The sequence below is a fragment of the Bos indicus genome, chromosome 14 (assembly GCF_029378745.1).
Source record: "Bos indicus isolate NIAB-ARS_2022 breed Sahiwal x Tharparkar chromosome 14, NIAB-ARS_B.indTharparkar_mat_pri_1.0, whole genome shotgun sequence".
NCBI lineage: Eukaryota > Metazoa > Chordata > Mammalia > Artiodactyla > Bovidae > Bos > Bos indicus.
In genome coordinates, this window is record NC_091773.1 from 47903622 (window position 1) to 47922657 (window position 19036).

General features: G+C 39.2%; 1 protein-coding gene across 1 annotated transcript in view; it reads left to right on the forward strand.

Moving 5' to 3' along the window:
- The first annotated feature begins 551 nt into the window (after positions 1-551).
- EIF3H (eukaryotic translation initiation factor 3 subunit H) overlaps positions 552-19036 on the forward strand; it is a 97309-nt gene continuing 78824 nt past the window's right edge. The window contains exon 1 of the mRNA XM_019973826.2: positions 552-716. Coding sequence (XP_019829385.2) covers positions 585-716 — 132 coding nt within the window. The 5' untranslated portion in view covers positions 552-584. The remainder of the gene's footprint in view (positions 717-19036) is intronic.

Genomic DNA, 19036 nt, shown 5'->3' on the forward strand with positions numbered 1-19036 from the left:
CGTTTGACAAATCATGTCTCAATTGCCAAATATGCTATTGAAGTAAGTACAGCTCTTCATAGTTTGTCACATTGGGACTACCGATTAATTAAAAAAATTAGAAGTGAAAGCACTTTATACGAATGACACGCTACATGAATGCTAGCTATAAAGCAATTATGATTCACTACCTAGTGAATACCGATTAAACATAAAGGGGAAAACACTTTCAAAAATTTCTTTTTGCCTTTCTTAAAGTTTTCAATGCGAAAGAAGCTCCCAAAAGCACAATGCACATGCGCAAGGCGTTCCACTGCCGAAGAAAGGTTGGAAAAGAGAAGGGAGCGGGGCCTCCCCCGCCGGCCTTCCCTAACAGCCCCGCCCGCCTTCCCTAACAGCCCCGCCCGCCTTCCCTAACAGCCCCGCCCGCCTTCCCTAACAGCCCCGCCCGCCTTCCCTAACAGCCCCGCCCGCCTTCCCTAACAGCCCCGCCCGCCTTCCCTAACAGCTCCGCCCATCGAACGCCAGACTGCGCCTGACGTCAAGTGAAACTTTACTTCCGCTTCCGGCAACTCACGTTTCTCTTTTCCTGTCCGGCTGGAAAGATGGCGTCCCGCAAGGAAGGCACCGGTTCATCTGCCACCTCTTCCAGCTCTACCACCGGCGCTGCAGGCAAAGGCAAAGGCAAAGGAGGATCCGGAGATTCAGCCGTGAAGCAAGTGCAGATAGATGGCTTGGTGAGTGGGGTTCCTTTTCTCCCGGCCCACGTGGGGAGCTCAGTTCCCCAGCCCGGTCTTGCCAGGCGTGCTCTCCGGCAGTCTCCCCTCTGGGCTTGCTGAAGCTGGGCCAAGGATTTCCTGTAAAACCTTCTGTCTTTATCTTCACTTTATGTTCGGAAGACGCGGCCTCCTTCTCTGCCGTCTCATCGGGGAGTTGAGGACTCAGAAAGTGGACCTGGGCTCGGGTGTGTGTGTGTGTGACAGATTTCTTCGGGGCTTGTTTTGAGATGCTTGGGACAGGGTATTTGGAGAATGACTATTCTGGGAGGCAAGTATGTGACGGAGGTGTCGATAAGGATATAGGGCTTTTGGAAGGGAAGAGTAAACTTTGTTTCCCTGTTGGTATCTGACATCTGTAACTTTCCGAGTGGAGATTAGTTTGTAGCCACTTTTGAGCCTGTGGTTCAGCGGTTACGTGAAACCGCGTTATTGGAATAAATACCTTATGTTGACTTCTTTCCCTCTTTGTGAATATTGGAGTGCCTTGGGATTTGGGTTTAGGCGTCCTTCCACCTGGTCTCTGCTTGACAAAACAGATGAAAGCGCAACTCTGATGTCAGACGGCTTGGCTTGAAATCCAGCGCTAAAATTAGCTGAATGACGTCGGGCATATTATTAATCTCTTTGTGCTTGGTAAGTTAAATGGTAAAAGGTGTTAACATGTACTTTTAGCTGCTGCTGTTACATTTGCAACAGTTATAGTAGTAGACTTTCTTTAAGGCCCTCTTTTCAAGATTTTAAATATTAAATTTGTATTCTGATAACTCGTAGGTTTATGTTTCTTGTCAGAGGTGGTTCTTGAATGCTACTCTTACGCATCTTGCTGTCACTGTTAGGATATCTCATAGGAACTTCCAACTTAATGTGTCCAAAATAAAATTTTTGACTCTTGCCCTGCTTCTCTTCCACGCATCAATCTTACCTCACTCTTTCCTATCTTAGTAAATGGAACTGCTATCTACCTGTTTGAAAAGTCAAAACCTGAGCATTAAGGTATGCTTGTTCTTATTTTACCCTTGGCGTCCAGTCCCTCAGCAAATTCTGTTGGTTCTACGTCCAAAATATATCACATTTCATTTGCTTTTCTTCTAGATTCCACCAACCAGATCCACTTAAAATGTAGTATTCTTACTCAGTCTTTAAGGCCCTGCTATTATTGTCTCTTTCTTCAGACTCACCTACTTTCTTCTAAGCCTCAGTCACAGTCAGCTTTCAGTGTTTTATTTTCTCAGCCTGAAATACTGTCTGAAATATATCTTCCTACTCCGTGGCTTTTTTTTTTTTTTTTTTTTTTTGAGCCTTTAAGGTATTGGCTTAAGTGTCAGCATCTCAAGAGAGGCCTTGCCTAACTACCGTGTAAAACATAGCTTCATTCCCATTACTCTCCATTACATCACCTTCATTTCCTTTATAGCATTTTCCACTACTTGCAATTGTTTTGTTTGTTTTCTTGTTTTTCTCCCCCAGTAGAATGCAAGCTACTGAGGGCAGACAGGTATTACGACTTTTCATCTGTTATGTTCCAAAACTGAATTAGTTAATTGAGATAGATAGGATAAATTGATGAAAAAAGTATTTTAGTTTCTTTTTGTAGTACTTCCATTTCATGTTCTGATATCTTTTTCTGTAGATTATTTTCATAGCGTCTTTAATTGTTCTCTTAGCCTGCTTCAGTCCATCCTTCATACTTTTATTAAAACATGCACTTTAATGTGGAAGTTCAGACATGGTTAACTTCCCTCTTGAAATGTTTTTAGTGCCTTTGCAATGAGTTCAAGGCTGACCAAGATGTCCTTGGCTTTTGTGTTCAGGTTAACTTGCCACTATTCCCATGCTTCATAGGAATGGCTCATTCCAGCCACCCAGGACTAATTTGCTTAGTCTGATGTTTAATCACATTTGTTTCTGGCACCTTGGTGATAGCCAGGACCAGATTTCCTTTTCTTCTTGAGCCTTTCTTTTCGAACCTTTAGTTTTGTTTCATCAATCTTTACTTATACCTTTCTCTTAATACGTGGCGATTGTCAGGCTTTTCCATATTAAAATGTCCAACCCTGTCTCTTTTTACTTAGCACTTTGCATTCATTCTTGGGCTTCCCTGATAGCTCAGTTGGTAAAGAATCCATCTGCAATGCAGATGCAGACGCAATGCAGAATTGAACCCTGGTTCAATTCCTGGGTCGGGAAGATCCACTGGAGAACGGATAGGCTACCCACTCCAGTATTTTTGGGCTTCCCTTGTGGCTTAGTGGGTAACGAATCCACCTGCAATTGTGGAAGACCTGGGTTCGATCTCTGGGTTGGGGAGTTCGCCTGGAGAAGGGAAAGTATGCCCACTCCAGTATTTTGGCCTGGAGAATTCTGTGGACTGTGGAGAATTCCATAGTCCATGGGGTTGCAAAGAGCTGGACATGACTGAGCGACTTTCACTTGTGTTCATTCTTAGTCCCCACTTCTTTTTTTTTTTTTTTCTTTTTTTTTTTCCCACTTCTTTCCTTTGATGTCAGTGGTTAAATAATTCATCTGTATTTGTGGTCTTCCAATCTTTCTTCAACTCAATGCTACTAGAATCTGCCATCACCAGTTTCTTGATTTAGTTTTTAATAAGATCATTGGTAACATTAGTAAAAAACTGTAAAACAACAGGATATACATGTAAAATAATGTCTTTAATACATAATTTAAGTAATCACAGAATAAATATCCATTTACCTGGCTTTTAACTTGAGAAATAGAATTTTTAGTCTCTATGAAGTCCTTTCCATTTCATGCTTTTCTCCCATCCCTTTTTTATACCTGTAATCACTCTTGTGAGCTTTGTTTCAGTAATTTCTTGGTTTTCTTTATAGCTGTATCACACAGAATATCCCCGAATGCCTTGTTTACTTTGGTGTGTTTATATTAATAAAAAGGATGAAGTGTTAGTTAAATCATATTGCATGTTCACCTGTTTCTTGAATCATAAATATATGTATCTCACACCATGATCTTGAGATTATTCTGTTCTAGAGTGAGGAGCTCTAATTCATTCATTGTCATTACTACTTAGCATTTCATTGCATGCGTAGAACATAATTTTCCTCTTCTACAAGTTAATGGACAGTGAGATGACTTGCTTTCCTTGTGTGAAATGGTATCCCTCGGTAATGTTAACTGTCCATTCCAATAGACTTGACAGCCTGTTTTTTATGTACGTTGTGCAGTCGGTACTAAGTGTATCCTTATAGAATGGACGAGTTAATTGTCATTGTAGTCAGGTGATCTCTTTATTCCTAGGTAAGATCAAGCTAATTCTTCCTATTGGACTTTTCATGTAAAAACCCTCTTTGATCCCCCTAAACCAGTCTGAATCTTAACCTTCCTTATGTATATTACACTTTTGATACTCCAGGTCTGGTCCAAGGACCAGCAAGACAAGCAGAATTGGCCTTGCCTGGTAGCTTGTTAGAAAGACAGAAACACAGTATCTCAGAATTTCTCTTGATCTGTTGTTTCAGGTGATTTATAACATTTTAATATTTGAGCAGTGCTGCTCTGGGCCACATCAGTCTCTTCTTTTCTCTGAACTTTTTATTTTTATGGTGAGAACTTGTGTTACTCATCTTGGCATGTGATCATATGGTGTTAATGAATGATCTACGTATGTTAAGGAGAGTCAGGAAGAGTACTAGTTCAGTTTAGTTGTGTCCGACTCTTTGCGACCCCATGGACTGCATGCAGCATGCCAGGGTTCCCTGTCCATCACCAACTCCCAGAGTCCACCCAGACCCATGTCCATTGAGTTTGTGTTGCCAACCAACCATCTTACCCTCTGTTGTCCCCTTTTCCTCCTGCCTTCAGTCTCTCCCAGCATCAGGGTGTTTTCCTGTGAGTCAGTTCTTCACATCAGGTGGCCAAAGTATTGGAGTTTCAGCTGCAGCATCAGTCCTTGCAATGAATATTCAGAACTGATTTCCTTTATGTACTGGTTGGATCTCCTTGTAGTCAAAGGGACTCTCAAGAGTCTTCTCCAACACCATAGTTCAAAAGCATCAATTCTTCAGCGCTCAGCTTTCTTTATAATTCAATGCTTGTATCCATACATGACTACTGGAAAAACCATAGCTTTGACTAAACTAACCTTTGTTGGCAAAGTAACGTCTCTGCTTTTTAATATGCTGTCTAGGTTGGTCATAGCTTTTCTTCCAAGTGTCTTTTAATTTCATGGCTGCAATCACCATTTTGGAGCCCCCCAAAATAAAGTCTGTCATTGTTTGCACTTTCCCCACCTATTTGCCATGAAGTGATTGGACCAGATGCCATGATCTTAGTTTTCTGAATGTTGAGTTTTAAGCCAACTTTTTCACTCTTCTCTTTCACTTTCATCAAGAGGCTCTTTAGTTCTTCACTTTCTGCCATACGGGTGGTGTCCTCTGCATACTGAGGTTATTGATATTTCTCCTGGCAGTCTTGATTCCAGCTTGTGCTTCATCCCGCCTGGCATTTCGTGTGATGTACTCTGCATCTAAGTTAGATAAGCAGGGTGACAATATGCAGCCCTGACGTACTTCTTTCGTAATTTGGAACCAGTCTGTTCTTCCATATTGTTCCATGTTTCTTCTTGACCTGCATACAGATTTCTTAGGAGACAGATCAGGTGATCTGGTATTCCCATCTCTTTAAGAATTTCCCACAGTTTGTTGTGATCCACACAGTCAAAGGCTTTGGCATAGTCAATAAAGCAGAAATAAATGTTTTTCTGGAACTCTGTTGCTTTTTCGATGATCCAGCGGATGTTGGCAATTTCATCTCTGGTTCCTTTGCCTTTTCTAAATCCAGCTTGAACATCTGGAACTTCTTGGTTCATGTACTGTTGAAGCCTGGCTTGGAGAATTTTGAGCATTACTTTGCTAGCATATGAGATGAGTACAGTTGTGTGGTCGTTTGAACTTTCTTTGGTATTGCCTTTCTTTGGGATTGGAATGAAAACTGACCTTTTCCAGTCCTGTGGCCACTGCTGAGTTTTCCAAATTTGCTGGCATATTGAGTGCAGCACTTTCACAGCATCATCTTTCAGGATTTGAAATAGCTCCACTGGAATTCCATCACCTCCACTAGCTTTGTTTGTAGTTATGCTTCCTAAGGCCCACTTGGCTTCACATTCCAGGATGTCTGGCTCTAGGTGAGTGATCACACCATTGTGTTTATCTAGGATGTGAAGATCTTTTTTGTACAGTTCTTATGTGTATTCTTGCCTCTTCCTCTTAATATCTTCTGTTTCTGTTAGGTCCATACCATTTCTGTCCTTTATTGTGCTCATCTTTTCATGAAATATTCCCTTGGTATCTCTAATTTTCTTGAAGAGATCTCTAGTTTTTTGCATTCTATTGTTTTCCTCTATTTCTTTGCACTGATCACTGAGGAAGGCTTTCTTACCTCTCTTTGCTATTCTTTGGAACTCTGCATTCAAATGGGTATATCTTTCCTTTTTTCCTTTGCCTTTAGCTTCTCTTCTTTTCTCAGCTATTTGTAAGGCCTCATCAAACAACCATTTTGCCTTTTTGCATTTCTTTTGCATGGGGATGGTCTTGATCCCTGTCTCTGTACAGTGTTATGAACCTCCATCCATAGTTCTTCAGGCACTCTTATCAGATCTAATCCCTTGGATCTATTTGTCATTTCCACTGTATAATGGTAAGGGATTTGATGTAGGTCATATCTGAATGGTCTAGTGGTTTTCCCTACTTTCTTCAATTTAAGTCTGAATTTGGCAATAAGGAGTTCATGATCTGAGCCACGGTCAGCTCCCGGTCTTGTTTTTGCTGATTGTATAGAGCTTCTCCTTCTGGCTGCAAAGAATACAATCAATCTTGTTTTTGGTATCCACCATCTGGTGATGTCCATGTGTAGAGTCTTCTCTTGTGTTGTTGGAAGAGGGTGTTTGCTATGACCAGTGCGTTCTCTTGGCAAAACTCTATTAGCCTTTGCCCTGCTTCATTCCGTATTCCAAGGCCAAATTTGCCTGTTACTCCAGATGTTTCTTGACTTCCTACTTTTGCATTCCAGTCCTCTATAATGAAAAGGACATCTTTTTTTTTGGTGTTAGTTCTAAAAGGTCTTGTAGGTCTTCATAGAACCGTTCAACTTCAGCTTCTTCAGTGTTACTGGTTGGGGCATCGACTTGGATTACTGTGATATTGAATGGTTTGCCTTGGAAACAAACAGAGATCATTCTGTCGTTTTTGAGATTGCATCCAGGGACTGCATTTCGGACTCTTGTTGACCATGATGGCTACTCCATTTCTTCTAAGGGATTCCTGTCCACAATAGTAGATATAATGGTCATCTGAGTTAAATTCACCCATTCCAGTCCATTTTAGTTCACTGATTCCTAGAATGCTGACGTTTACTCTTGCCATCTCCTGTTTGACCACTTCCAATTTGCCTTGATTCATGGACCTAACATTCCAGGTTCCTATGTGATACTGGTCTTTACAGCATCGGACTTTACTTCCATCAGCAGTCACATTCACAACTGGGTGTTGATTTTGCTTTGGCTCTGTCTCTTCATTCTTTCTGGAGTTAGTTTCCACCGATCTCCAGTAGCATATTGGGCACCTACCGACCTGGGGAGTTCATCTTTCAGTACTCGTAGGTATCCCTAAGTGAAGTTACCTGCCACATGTAGGCAAACCTAAGTCCATCTGACTTTTTCATCTCAGGTTGCTTTCAAGACTTGGATGACCCTGCAGACATCCTGGCCATAGTTTCTTGCCCTTAAGGTCAGAGAGCTTGTTGAAATCCATTGCCTTTTTATAAGGTTGCTTCTCTGTCTTGGCTAGCGTCAGTAGTGTTGCAGTGGAATTGTTTTTTGGAGTATAGTTGCTTTACACTGCTGTGTCAGTTTCTCCTATATTGCATAGAATCAGCCATATGTATACATACACATGTCCCCTCTTTTTTAGATTTCTTTTCCATTTAGGTCATCATGGAGCCCTAGTAGAGTCCCTGTGCTATTCAGTGGATTCTCATTGGCTGTCTATTTATATATACTAGTGTATATATGGGTTCTCAGGTGGTGCTAGTGGTTAAGAATCACCTCGATCTCTGGGTTGGAAAGATTCCCTGGAATAGGAAATGGCATGGCACTCCAGTATTCTTGCCTGGAAAATTCCTTGGTGCAGAGCAACCTGGTAGGCTGTAGCCCATGGGATTGTAAAGAGTTGGATGTAACTGAGGGACTAAACGCAAAGCGCAAGTGTATGTACGTCAGCCCAATCTCCCAATTCATCCCACTGCCCTTCTCCTTTGTTATTAATAAGTTTTTTGTCTACATCTGTATGTCTGTTTCTGCTTTGCAACTAAGGCATCTATACTACTATTCTAGGTTCCACATATATGTGTTAATATGTAATATTTGTTGTTTTTCTTTCTGACTCTGCTTGTATGACAGTCTCTAGGTTCATCTACTTCTTGGCAAATGACCCAATTTCATTTCTTTTTATCACTGAATAACATTCCATTGCATTTATGTACCACATCTTCTTTATCCATTCCTCTGTTGATGTCTATTTAGGTTGCTTCTGTGTCCTGACTGTTGTAAATAGTGCTGCAGTAGACAGTGGGGTGCTTGTATCTTTTTTTGCAAATAATTTTTTTAAAATTAGTTTTAATTGGAGGATAATTGCTTTAAGTGTTGTATTGGTTTTTGCCATACAACACTGTGAATCAGCCAGAATTATACATATGTCCTCTCCCTCTTGAACCTCCCTCCCAGCACCTCTCAGGCCCCAGCCATCTGACCCCCTAGGTTGTCACAGAGCATCAGGTTGAACTTCCTGTGTTATACAGCAATTTTTCCAATGGCTATTTGTTTTACATATTGTAATATAAAGCATTCTGTGTAACAGACTTTAGGTTCATCCACCTCAGCTCAGCTGACTCACATCCATTCCTTTATATGGCTGAGTAATATTGCATTGTATATATCTACCACAGCATCTTTATCCATCCGTCAGTGGACATCTATGTTGCTTCTGTCCTGGTTGTTGGAAATAGTGCTGCAGTGAACATTGGGGTTTATGTGTCTTCTTTTTAAACGTCTTTTTTGAATTATGGTTTTCTCTGGGTATAATATGCCCAGTAGTGGGAATGCTGGGTTATGTGATAGTTCTGTTTTTAGTTCTCCATAGTGGCTGTATCAGTTTACATCGCCACCAACAGTATAAAAAGGTTCACTTTTCTCCACACCCTCGATGGCATTTATTGTTTATAGAGTTTTTGATTATGGCCATTCTGATTGGAGTGAGGTGATACCACATTATATTTTTGATTTGCATTTCACCAGTGATTAGTGATATTGAGCACCTTTTCATGTGTTTGTTGGCCATCTGTGTGTCTTTGGTGAAATCTCTCTTCACATCTTCTAAACATTTGATTTGGTTGGTTGTTTTTTTTTTTTTTTTTTTAATATTGAGCTGCGTGAACTGTTTGTGTATTTTGGAGATTAATCCTTTGCAATGTTTTTTCCCATTTTGAGGGGTTTCTCTTTGTCTTGTTTATGGTTTCCTTTGCTTTTAAGTGCAAACACTTTTAAGTTTAATTAGGTCCCAATTGTGTATTTTTGTTTTTATTTTCATAACTAGGAGGTGGGTCAAAAAAAGATCTTGCTGTGATTTATGTCAAACAGTGTTCTGCCTATTTTATCCTTAAAGAATTTTAGAGTGTCTGGCTTTATATTTAGATCTTTAATCTATTATGAGTTTATTTTTGTGTATGGTGTTAGAAATGTTCTAATTTCATTCTTTTACATGTAGCTGTCCAGTTTTCCAACCACCACTTATTGAGATTGTCTTTTCTTTGTTCTTCTATTCTTACCTCCTTTGTTATAGATTAAGTGACCATAGGTGTGCGGGTTTATGGCTGAGCTTCCTAGCCTGCTCCACTGATCTTTCTCTTTTTTTTTTTTTTTTTGTGCCAGTACCATGCTGTCATGATGACCATAGCTTTGTAGTATAGAGAGCCTGATCCCTCCAGCTCCATTTCTTTCTCAAGATGATTTTGCTGTTTGGAGTCTTTTGTGTTTCCATAAAAATTGTAAAATTTTCTGTTCCAGTTCTGTGGAAAATACCATTGGTGGATTCATAGGGATTGCATTGAATCTGTAGATTGCTCTGGGTAGTACAATCATTTTCAGAATATGGGTTCTTCCAGTCCAAAAAGATGGTATATCTTTGTGTCATCTTTGATTTCTTTCATAAGTATCTTAATAGTTTTCTGCATAGAGATCTTTTGCCTCTTTAAATAGGTTTTTCCTAGGTATTTTGTTCTTTTTGTTGCAATGATAAATGGAATTGTTTCCTTAATTTCTGTTTCCGGTCTTTCATTGTTAGTGTAGGAGTGCAAGACATTTCTGCTTATTAATCTTGTATCCTGCAACTTTACTGAATTCATTCATTAGCTGTAGTAGTTTTGTGGTAGCATTTTTAGAATTTTCCGTGTATACTATCATGTCCTCTGCAAACAGTGACGGTTTTACTTCTTTTCCAATTTGGATTCCTTTGATTTCTTTTCCTTCTTTGATTGCCGTGGTTAAGACTTCCAAAACTATGTTGAATAGTAGCGAATGTGGCACCCTTGTCTTGTTCCTGGTCTTAGAGAAATGCTTTGTTTTTCACCATTGAGGATGATGTTTGCTCTGGGTTTGTAATATAATATATGGCCTTTATTTATGTTGAGGTAGGTTCTCTCTATGCCTACCTTGTGGAGAGTTTTTTTTTTATCATTAAATGGGTGTTGAATTTTGTTGAAAGCTTTGTATGCATCAGCTGAAATGAACCTACAGTTTTTGTTCTTCAGTTTGTTAATATGGTCAATCACATTGATTTGTATATCTTGAAAAATCCTCACATCCCTGGGATAAATTCCACTTGATTATGGTAAATGATCCTTTTAATGTGTTGTTGGATTCTGTTTTCTAGTATTTTGTTGAGGATATTCGTGTCTATGTTTATCAGTAATATTGGCCTATAATTTTCTTTTTTTGTGATAGCTTTGTCTGGTTTTGGTATCAGGGTGATGATGGTGGCCTCCTAGAATGAGCTTGAGAATGTTCCTCCCCCTCTGCAGTTTTTTGGAAGAGTTTGAGAAGGATGGGTGTTAGCTTTTCTCTAAGTATTTGATAGACTTTGCCTGCAAAGTCTTCTGGTCCTGGACATTTGTTTGTTGGAAGATTTTAATCACAGTTTTAGTTTTATTACTTGTGATTGATCTGCTCATATTTTATATTTCTTCTTGTTTTCGGTCTTGGAAGTTTGTACCTTTCTAAGAATTTGTCCATATTTTCGAGGTTGTTCACATGTATTAGTCTCTTATGATCCTTTGTATTTCAGCCATAACTTTTCCTTTTTCACTTCTAATTTTATTGATTTGAGTCATCTCTCTTTTTTTCTTGATGAGTCTGACTAAAGGTTTATCAATTTTGGTCATCTTCTCAGAGAACCAGCTTTGCTATTGTCTTCTTTGTTTCTATTTCATTTATTTCTGCTCTGATCTTTATGGTTTCTCTCATTCTTCTGACTTTAAGTTTTATTTGTTATTTCTCTAGTTGCTTTAGATGTAAGGTTAGATTGTTTATTTGAGACTTTTCTTGTTTCTTGAGGTAGAATTGTATTGCTATTATATAAACTTTCCTTTTGGAACTGCTTTAGCTGCATCCCATAGGTTTTGGTTCATTGTGTTTTTTTGGTCATTTGTTTCTAGGCGTTTTTACATTTCCTCTTTTGATTTCTTCAGTAATCTCTGGGTTGTGTGTGTGTGTGTGTGTGTGTGTGTGTGTATGTTAGTCGCTTAGTCATGTCTGACTCTTTGCGGCCCCGTGGACTGTAGCCGGCCAGGCTGTTTTGTTCATGAGATTCTCCAGACAAAAATACTGGAGTGGATTTAGTAGCATATTGTTTAACCTCCATGTGTTTGTGTTTTTTACGGTCTTTTTTTCCCTGTAATTGGTTTCTAATCTCATAGCAGGGTGGTCAAAAATGATGCCCATTATGATTTCAATTTTCTTAAATTTACTGAGGCTTGACTTGTGACCCAAGGTGGGATCTGCCCTGGAGAATGTTCCATGTGCCCTTGGGAAGAAAGTGTATTTTGCTTCTTTCAGATGGAATGTCCTCTAAACATCAATTAAGTGTATCTGGTCTAATGTGTCTTTTAAAGCTTGTGTTTCCTTATTATTTCTTCCTGAATAATCTATCCATTGGTATCAGTTCAGTTCAGTCACTCGTCGTGTCCAGCTCTTTGTGACCCCATGGACTGCAGCACTCCTAGCTTCCCGGTCCATCATTAACTCCGGGAGCTTACTCAAACTCATGTCCATTAAGTCGATGATGTCATCCAACCGTCTCATCCTCTGTCATCCCCTTCTCCCGCCTTCAATCTTTCCCAGCATCAGGGTCTTTTCTAGTGAGTCAGTTCTTCACATCAGATGGCCAAAGTATTGAAGTTTCAGTTTCAGCATCAGTCCTTCCAATGAATATTCAGGACTGATTTCCTTTAGGATTGACTGGTTGGATCTCCTTGCAGTCCCAGGGACTCTCAAGAGTCTTCTCCAACACCACAGTTCAAAAGCATCAATTCTTCGGCGCTCAGCTTTCTTTATAGTTCAACTCTCAAATCCATACATGACTACTGGAAAAACCATAGCTTTGACTAGACTGACCTTTGTTGGCAAAGTAATGTCTCTGCTTTTTAATATGCTGTCTAGGTTGGTCATAGCTTTTCTTCCAAGGAACAAGCATCTTTTAATTTCATGGCTTCAGTCACCATCTGCAGTGATTTTGGAGCCCTAAAAGATAAAGTCTGTCACTGTTTCCACTGTTTCCCCATCTATTTGCCATGAAGTGATGGGACCAGACGCCATGATCTTCGTTTTCTGAATGTTGAGCTTTAAGCCAGCTTTTTCACTCTCTTCTTTCACTTTCATCAAGAGGCTCTTTAGTTCTTCTTCACTTTCTGCCACAAGGGTGGTGTCATCTGCATATCTGAGGTTATTGATATTTCTCCCAGCAGTCTTGATTCCAGCTTGTGCTTCATCCAGCCCAGCGCTTCTCATGATGCATATAAGCTAAATAAGTAGAGTGACCATATACAGCCTTGACGTACTTCTTTCCCTATTTGGAACCAGTGTGTTGTTCTATGTCCAGTTTTAACTGTTGCTTCTTGACTTGTATACACATTTCTCAGGGGACAGGTCAGGTGATTTGGTATTCCCATCTCTTTAAGAATTCCCCCAGTTTGTTGTGATCCACATAGTTTAAGGCTTTGGTGTAGCCAGTAAAGCAGAAGTAGATGTTTTTCTGGAACTCTTTTGCTTTTTCGAAGGTCCAGCAGATGTTGGCAATTTGATCTCTGGTTCCTCTGCCTTTTCTAAATCTAGCTTGAATATCTGGAAGTTCACGGTTCACGTACTGTTGAAGCCTGGCTTGGAGGATTTTGAGCATTACTTTGCTAGTGTGTGAGATGAGTGCAGTTGTATCCTTTGGTATAAGTGGAGTGTTAAAATCTCCCAGTGTTACAGTGTTACTGTTGATTTCCCTTTTTATGGCTCTTACTAGCATTTGCCTTTTGTATTGAGGTGCTCTCCTGTGTTGGGTACATCAATATTTATAGTTGTTTTATCTAATTGGATTGATCTTTTGATCATCATGTAGTGTCTTTCCTTGTCTCTGTAATAGTCTTTGTTTTAAAGTCTGTTTTATCTGACATGAGTGTTGCTATTCCAGCGTTCTTTTGATTTCCATTTGCATGAATTATCTTTTTCCATCCCCGTACTTTCAGTCTGTATGTGTCCCCAGGCCTGAAGTGGGTCTCTTGTAGACAGCATATATATGAGTCTTGTTTTTGTGTCCATTCATCCAGTCTGTGCCTTTTGGTTGGAACATTTAACCCATTTACACTTAAGGTAGTTATCATTATGTATATTCCTGTTATTGGAGGAGGAAATGGCAACCCACTCCAGTCCTCTTTTCCTGGAGAATTCCAGGAGCCTGGTGGACAGAGGAGCCTGGTAGGCTGCTGTCCATAGGGTCGCACAGAGTCGGACATGACTGAAGCGATTTTGCATGCATGCATTGGAGAAGGAAATGGCAACGCACTTCAGTATTCTTGCCTGGAGAATCCCAGGGACAGAGGAGCCTGGTGGGCTGCCGTCTGTGGGGTCGCATGTAGTCAGACACGACTGAAGCGACTTAGCAGCAGCAGCAGCAGCAGCATATTCCTATTATGATTTTGTTAATTGTTTTGGGTTTGTTTTTGTAGGTCTTTTTTTTTTTTTCTTCTTGTCTTTCCCACCTGGAGAAGTTCCTTAGCATTTGTTGTAGACTACTGGTTTCTTATCTTTTGCTCTTTTGTCACCTTTGGCTTCAACCAACTCTGTTATGATCAGAATTTCTGATCTTAATGTACACGATTTCACAAGGTTATCCAGCTATTTTCAGCCTTGGCAACCCTTTTCTGGGCCTTTAGCCCCAATGTTGGGAAGAAAAGCCTCTATAAAGTATTAGGCTTTGAAGAGGGTGTTTGTCAGTTCTTATTTTTTGTGGTCAGATTCTCTTACCTTACCAAGCTGACTTTAGATAGTCTTCTAGATAAAAGTTTCTGATTTTGGCACTCACATAAAAACTTGGTTGCATTTGCTTTTCTCTGGGTAATTAGTTCATAATTTTGTTGTAAAATATCATATTGACTCAGATGGTAAAAGCATCAGCTTTCAATGCAGGAGACCCAGGTTCCATCCCTGGATTGGGAAGATCCCCTGAAGAAGGAAATGGCAACCCACTCCAGTACTCTTGCTTGGAAAATTCCATGGATGCAGGAACCTCGTAGGCTACAATCCATGGGGTCGCAAAGACTTGGACAAGACTGAGCGACTTCACTTCCACTTATCATGTATACCTGTGGCCAATTCATATTGATGTATGGCAAAATCCATCACAATATTTTAAAGTAATTATACTCCAGTTAAAATCAATGAATTAAACTGTGTAAAGTGAAAATAAAAGAGAAAAAAATAAATTGTGCTACTTGAATATTATTTCATTTGGCTCGACATGGGAAAATAGAGAATAGCTTATTTTTTTCTCTGCAAACTACTGTTCGTACAAGATCATTCTATAAAATGGTTATCTCCTGTAAAGATTAGACTTGACAGCAAAGTATAGTATAATTTACAAAGCCATCTATTTGATGAAAACTACTTGTTTCATCAAAACTGAAAGGGCTAAAGTGGTACTGGTATATACAAGCACCATATTCTGGAGTTTATTGATTTTGGTATCAAGCCCAAGCATACAAGAAAAAAAAAAATGAATTCAGTGAAATAGTGGTAACTGAGTATTAACTTAATAAAAGTATAAAGCTTTTTCACTCTTTGGGTCTGAATATTAACCGTATTTTGACATAAAATTTTAAGGATTTATTTTTCTCTCAAATACCTAAATGCTATAGGTATTCATTGTATCCTGATGATTAATATGAAACTTTTTTTTTCTCAATACCGTTACCTTCTATCCTTGTCTCCAGCTAGTTTTCATTTGATACAAGTAGCAGATGTTTGTTGTATATATGGGATAGCAATAATTACTAACATTAGATGTTAGTAAAAACATATGTTCATAAAAATCTGGAGAAATATAAAAAACACAAAGGTAATTAGTTTATAAGCTCATAACTTGAGGGTTGTTACACCATTTAGAGTTTGTAATTTAACATTTCTGTTTTTCCAATGCTTTAATAAATTGGATAAAATGAAATACCTATAAAAATAGGTTTTTAATAAATACCTATCACTGAAGTTAATGAGTTAAAGAAGGTTATGCATGTTTTTAAGCATAGTAAGCACGTTGCCAAACTGCTCTCTCAAATAGTTGTGTGGTTCCGTGTGCTTTCCCACTTACAGAGTATCAAGTGCTGTTGCTTGGCACCATTGCCAACTGAAAGTTATGATTTCTTAATCCTTCTTTTTAAAATTAAATATGCCTGTTAGTATGCTTGTTACAGTGTGATTCATCAGTTCAGTAAATATTTCCTGTCTGATAATGATAACACTCACATGTATGCCCAGGTCACCCAGTCTTCTGGTGTTATCTTTGTCCCTTAGAGTTTCCCTTGGATTCTCTTAAGATCACTTACTTAGTAGCAAAAGCCCTTTGGAAAAAAAACTCATTACACAAAATAAAATCAAAACTTTACTCTTTATCTTTTGTTTACAGCCTTCAAACGAGGACTTGTAGGTATACTGCTTTCAAGTTTGGTTTAATGGTAACCTTTAAAACAAGACCAGCATCTTTTTCTTTGGGATAGAAGAAGACCCTTTTTACATTTTGTACAGAAATCCATCATCTTCAGTTTTGTTCTGTAGGACCTCTTGAGGATAAAAAGCATGAATAATCACCTCCTCCTGGGGTTATTGTGGTATACTTTTTATGCTGGAAAATTGAAGTGTTTTTAATATATTAAACCTATTTCATTAAACAGCCATTTTGCTGGGTATGCATGGTTCACAAATCAAAAGGCCAAAAAGAATAGGTAGTGAAAAGAAATTGTCACTTTCATTTCATAAGGGAAATCCTATTCTTTTTTAATGTTTCTTTCTGGACCTATTTTAGCAAATATTGCATCCTGTTAAGGAAGCAGAAATAAACTGTTATAGAAGCACCTAAAGATCACCTTAAGGCTTGCTGATGAAGCAGTGGTTCATGCTTCTGAATATAATAAAATTAAACTGTTAGGAAGCAGACAGCTTATAAGAACTTTGAAATTTTTTTTGTTTTGTATGAGAGGAAATTTTGTTCCATCTAAGCCTTTTACTTTAGGAAAACTATCTTTTAGCTATATGTGGGGAAATTTGCTGATTGGTTATATATATTGAGTTGGTAAAGTATAAACTTAATGTTATAAGTTAAACATCCTTATCAGTTAACATTTAATTGAAATTATACATTTGTATGTTCAATTGCATCATTGTACTTTCTCATGACTCGTTTTTATGATGAGAGTAGAGCTGTTCTGTTGACTTTCTTGAGGTTGCATTGTCCTTCTTCCCCCTTGCCCAACACGTATTTATTAGTTGATTTAACTTTAATACTGTGGGCCATCAATGAACGTAGATACAAGAGAATAATTACAAAATGTGTTTTTTCAACTTCAGTATTATAAAAATGATATTGACTAAGTGTATTGTAATGAATCCCATATGTGTCAGGAGCAAAATATCTTTTTTTTTCCCTTACTGAAGTTACTTGAATTTCTTTCACATCAAAACTTAACAGCAGTGATTTAAATCCTATTTATTATTTGACTCAGCCCTTTATGAAATAGAACCCCATCCCACTTGAGCCATAAAATGTGTTAAATTTAAGACTAATGCTGCTTTCTGCTTTTTGAATTTACATTTTGGCAGTAACTACCTTCTTTGTTCAGTGCTAGAAAAAAATGATCCAGGCTTAACCAAATAAGAAATCTGCCAAGTTCACAGATCAGTCAGTGAGAGAAGCCAGAATTAAATGAAAGTCTAGATATTGACTTTACTGAATATGCTAAGGGGAGATTCTGTGGCATTACAATTTCTCTGAGACTTAAATTCTTTTACTGTAATAGTTGTTCTTTGACGGTGATTGATGTGAGAAATTCAGGCTGTGGACCTTACCTCCCAGAATCTTCACAACTGGAATAAAGCCAGCTAAGAATCATGCATCCTGTCTGACCTCTTCTGTCTGGCCAGCAACTGGAACAGTTTGGACTTTGCCTTTTTTGTTTCAAACTTTTAAGAAACTCTAGTAGTGGATCTAGTATGTATTTTTAGTGGGGATAATGATGTTTTTAAAGAAACTTAACATCTGTTCATACACATACACGTAGACGCAATATTTTGAATAAATCAGTTTAATCAGACCATTGACTTTTTAAAGCAGATTAAAAACAGTATTGTCCTGAAACCCTGTGGTATTGATTATTATAAGAGATGGTTCCAGGTACCATTGGACAGAGGAGCTTGTCAGGCGACGTCCTTGGGATCACAAAAGAGTTGGATATGACTGAATAACAAACAACAAAGAATAAAGCTCTAGGTACAAGTGTGTTATAAGTCTTAATAGAAAATGGAAGTTTGGTGTCGGGTGGCTGATTTTTAATAAGTCATATTTGTTTCTTATAATGCTGAAAAAGATCTCGAAGGAATAGACCAAACATTCTGAGGAGACAAGTGTAAGCATCATGAGGATATTTGTCATATTCTAGTCACTCACTAAGTATTTGTGGGATAGATGAATGGATGAATGAATGATATTGGTTGAAATATTTATTGTAATAATAGTAATTATAATAGTAGCTAGCATTCATTGAGCTTTAGTAGGCACAGTGTTGGAGAAGGCGATGGCACCCCACTCCAGGACTCTTGCCTGGAAAATCCCACGGACCGAGGAACCTGGTAGGCTGCAGTCCATGGGGTCGCACAGAGTCGGACACGACTGAGCGACTTCACTTTCCCTTTTCACTTTCATGCATTGGAGAAGGAAATGGCAACCCACTCCATGCTCTTGCCTGGAGAATCCCACGGTCAGGGGAGCCTGGTGGGCTGCCGTCTGGGGGGTCGCCCAGAGTCGGACACGACTGAAGTGACTTAGCAGCAGCAGCAGGCACAGTATGCTAGGTATTTTGGCTGAATGACTTTTTGGTCCTCATAAGGATGCAGGGAGATCAAACCAGTCAATCCTAAAGGAAATCAACCCTGATTAACTGGAAGGACTGATGCTGGAGCTGAAGCGCCAGTACTTTGGTTGCCTGATACTGGGAAAGATTTGAGTGTGGGAGGAGAAAGGGGCAACAGAGGATGAAATGATTGGATAGCATCACCAACTTAATGGACATGAGTTTGAGCAAACTCCGGGAGATAGTGAAGGACAGGGAAGCCTGGCTTGCTGCAGTTCATGGGGTCTCAGAATCAGACACTGAACAAAGGATGCTGTGAGATAGGTACTGAATGACTCATTTATCTCACAGGAGAGGTGATGAATGAAAGTGAAAGTTGCTCAGTTGTGTCCGACTTTTTGTGACCCCATACCATGTAATTCTCTAGGCTGGAATACTGGAGTGGGTAGCCTTTCCCTTCTCCAGGGGATCTTCCCGATCCAGGAATCAACCGGGGTCTCCTGCATTGCAGGCGGATTCTTTACCATCTGAGCTATCAGGGAAGCCCAGGTAATAACCTGGGGACGATACAATAACCTGCCTACGGCCCCAGA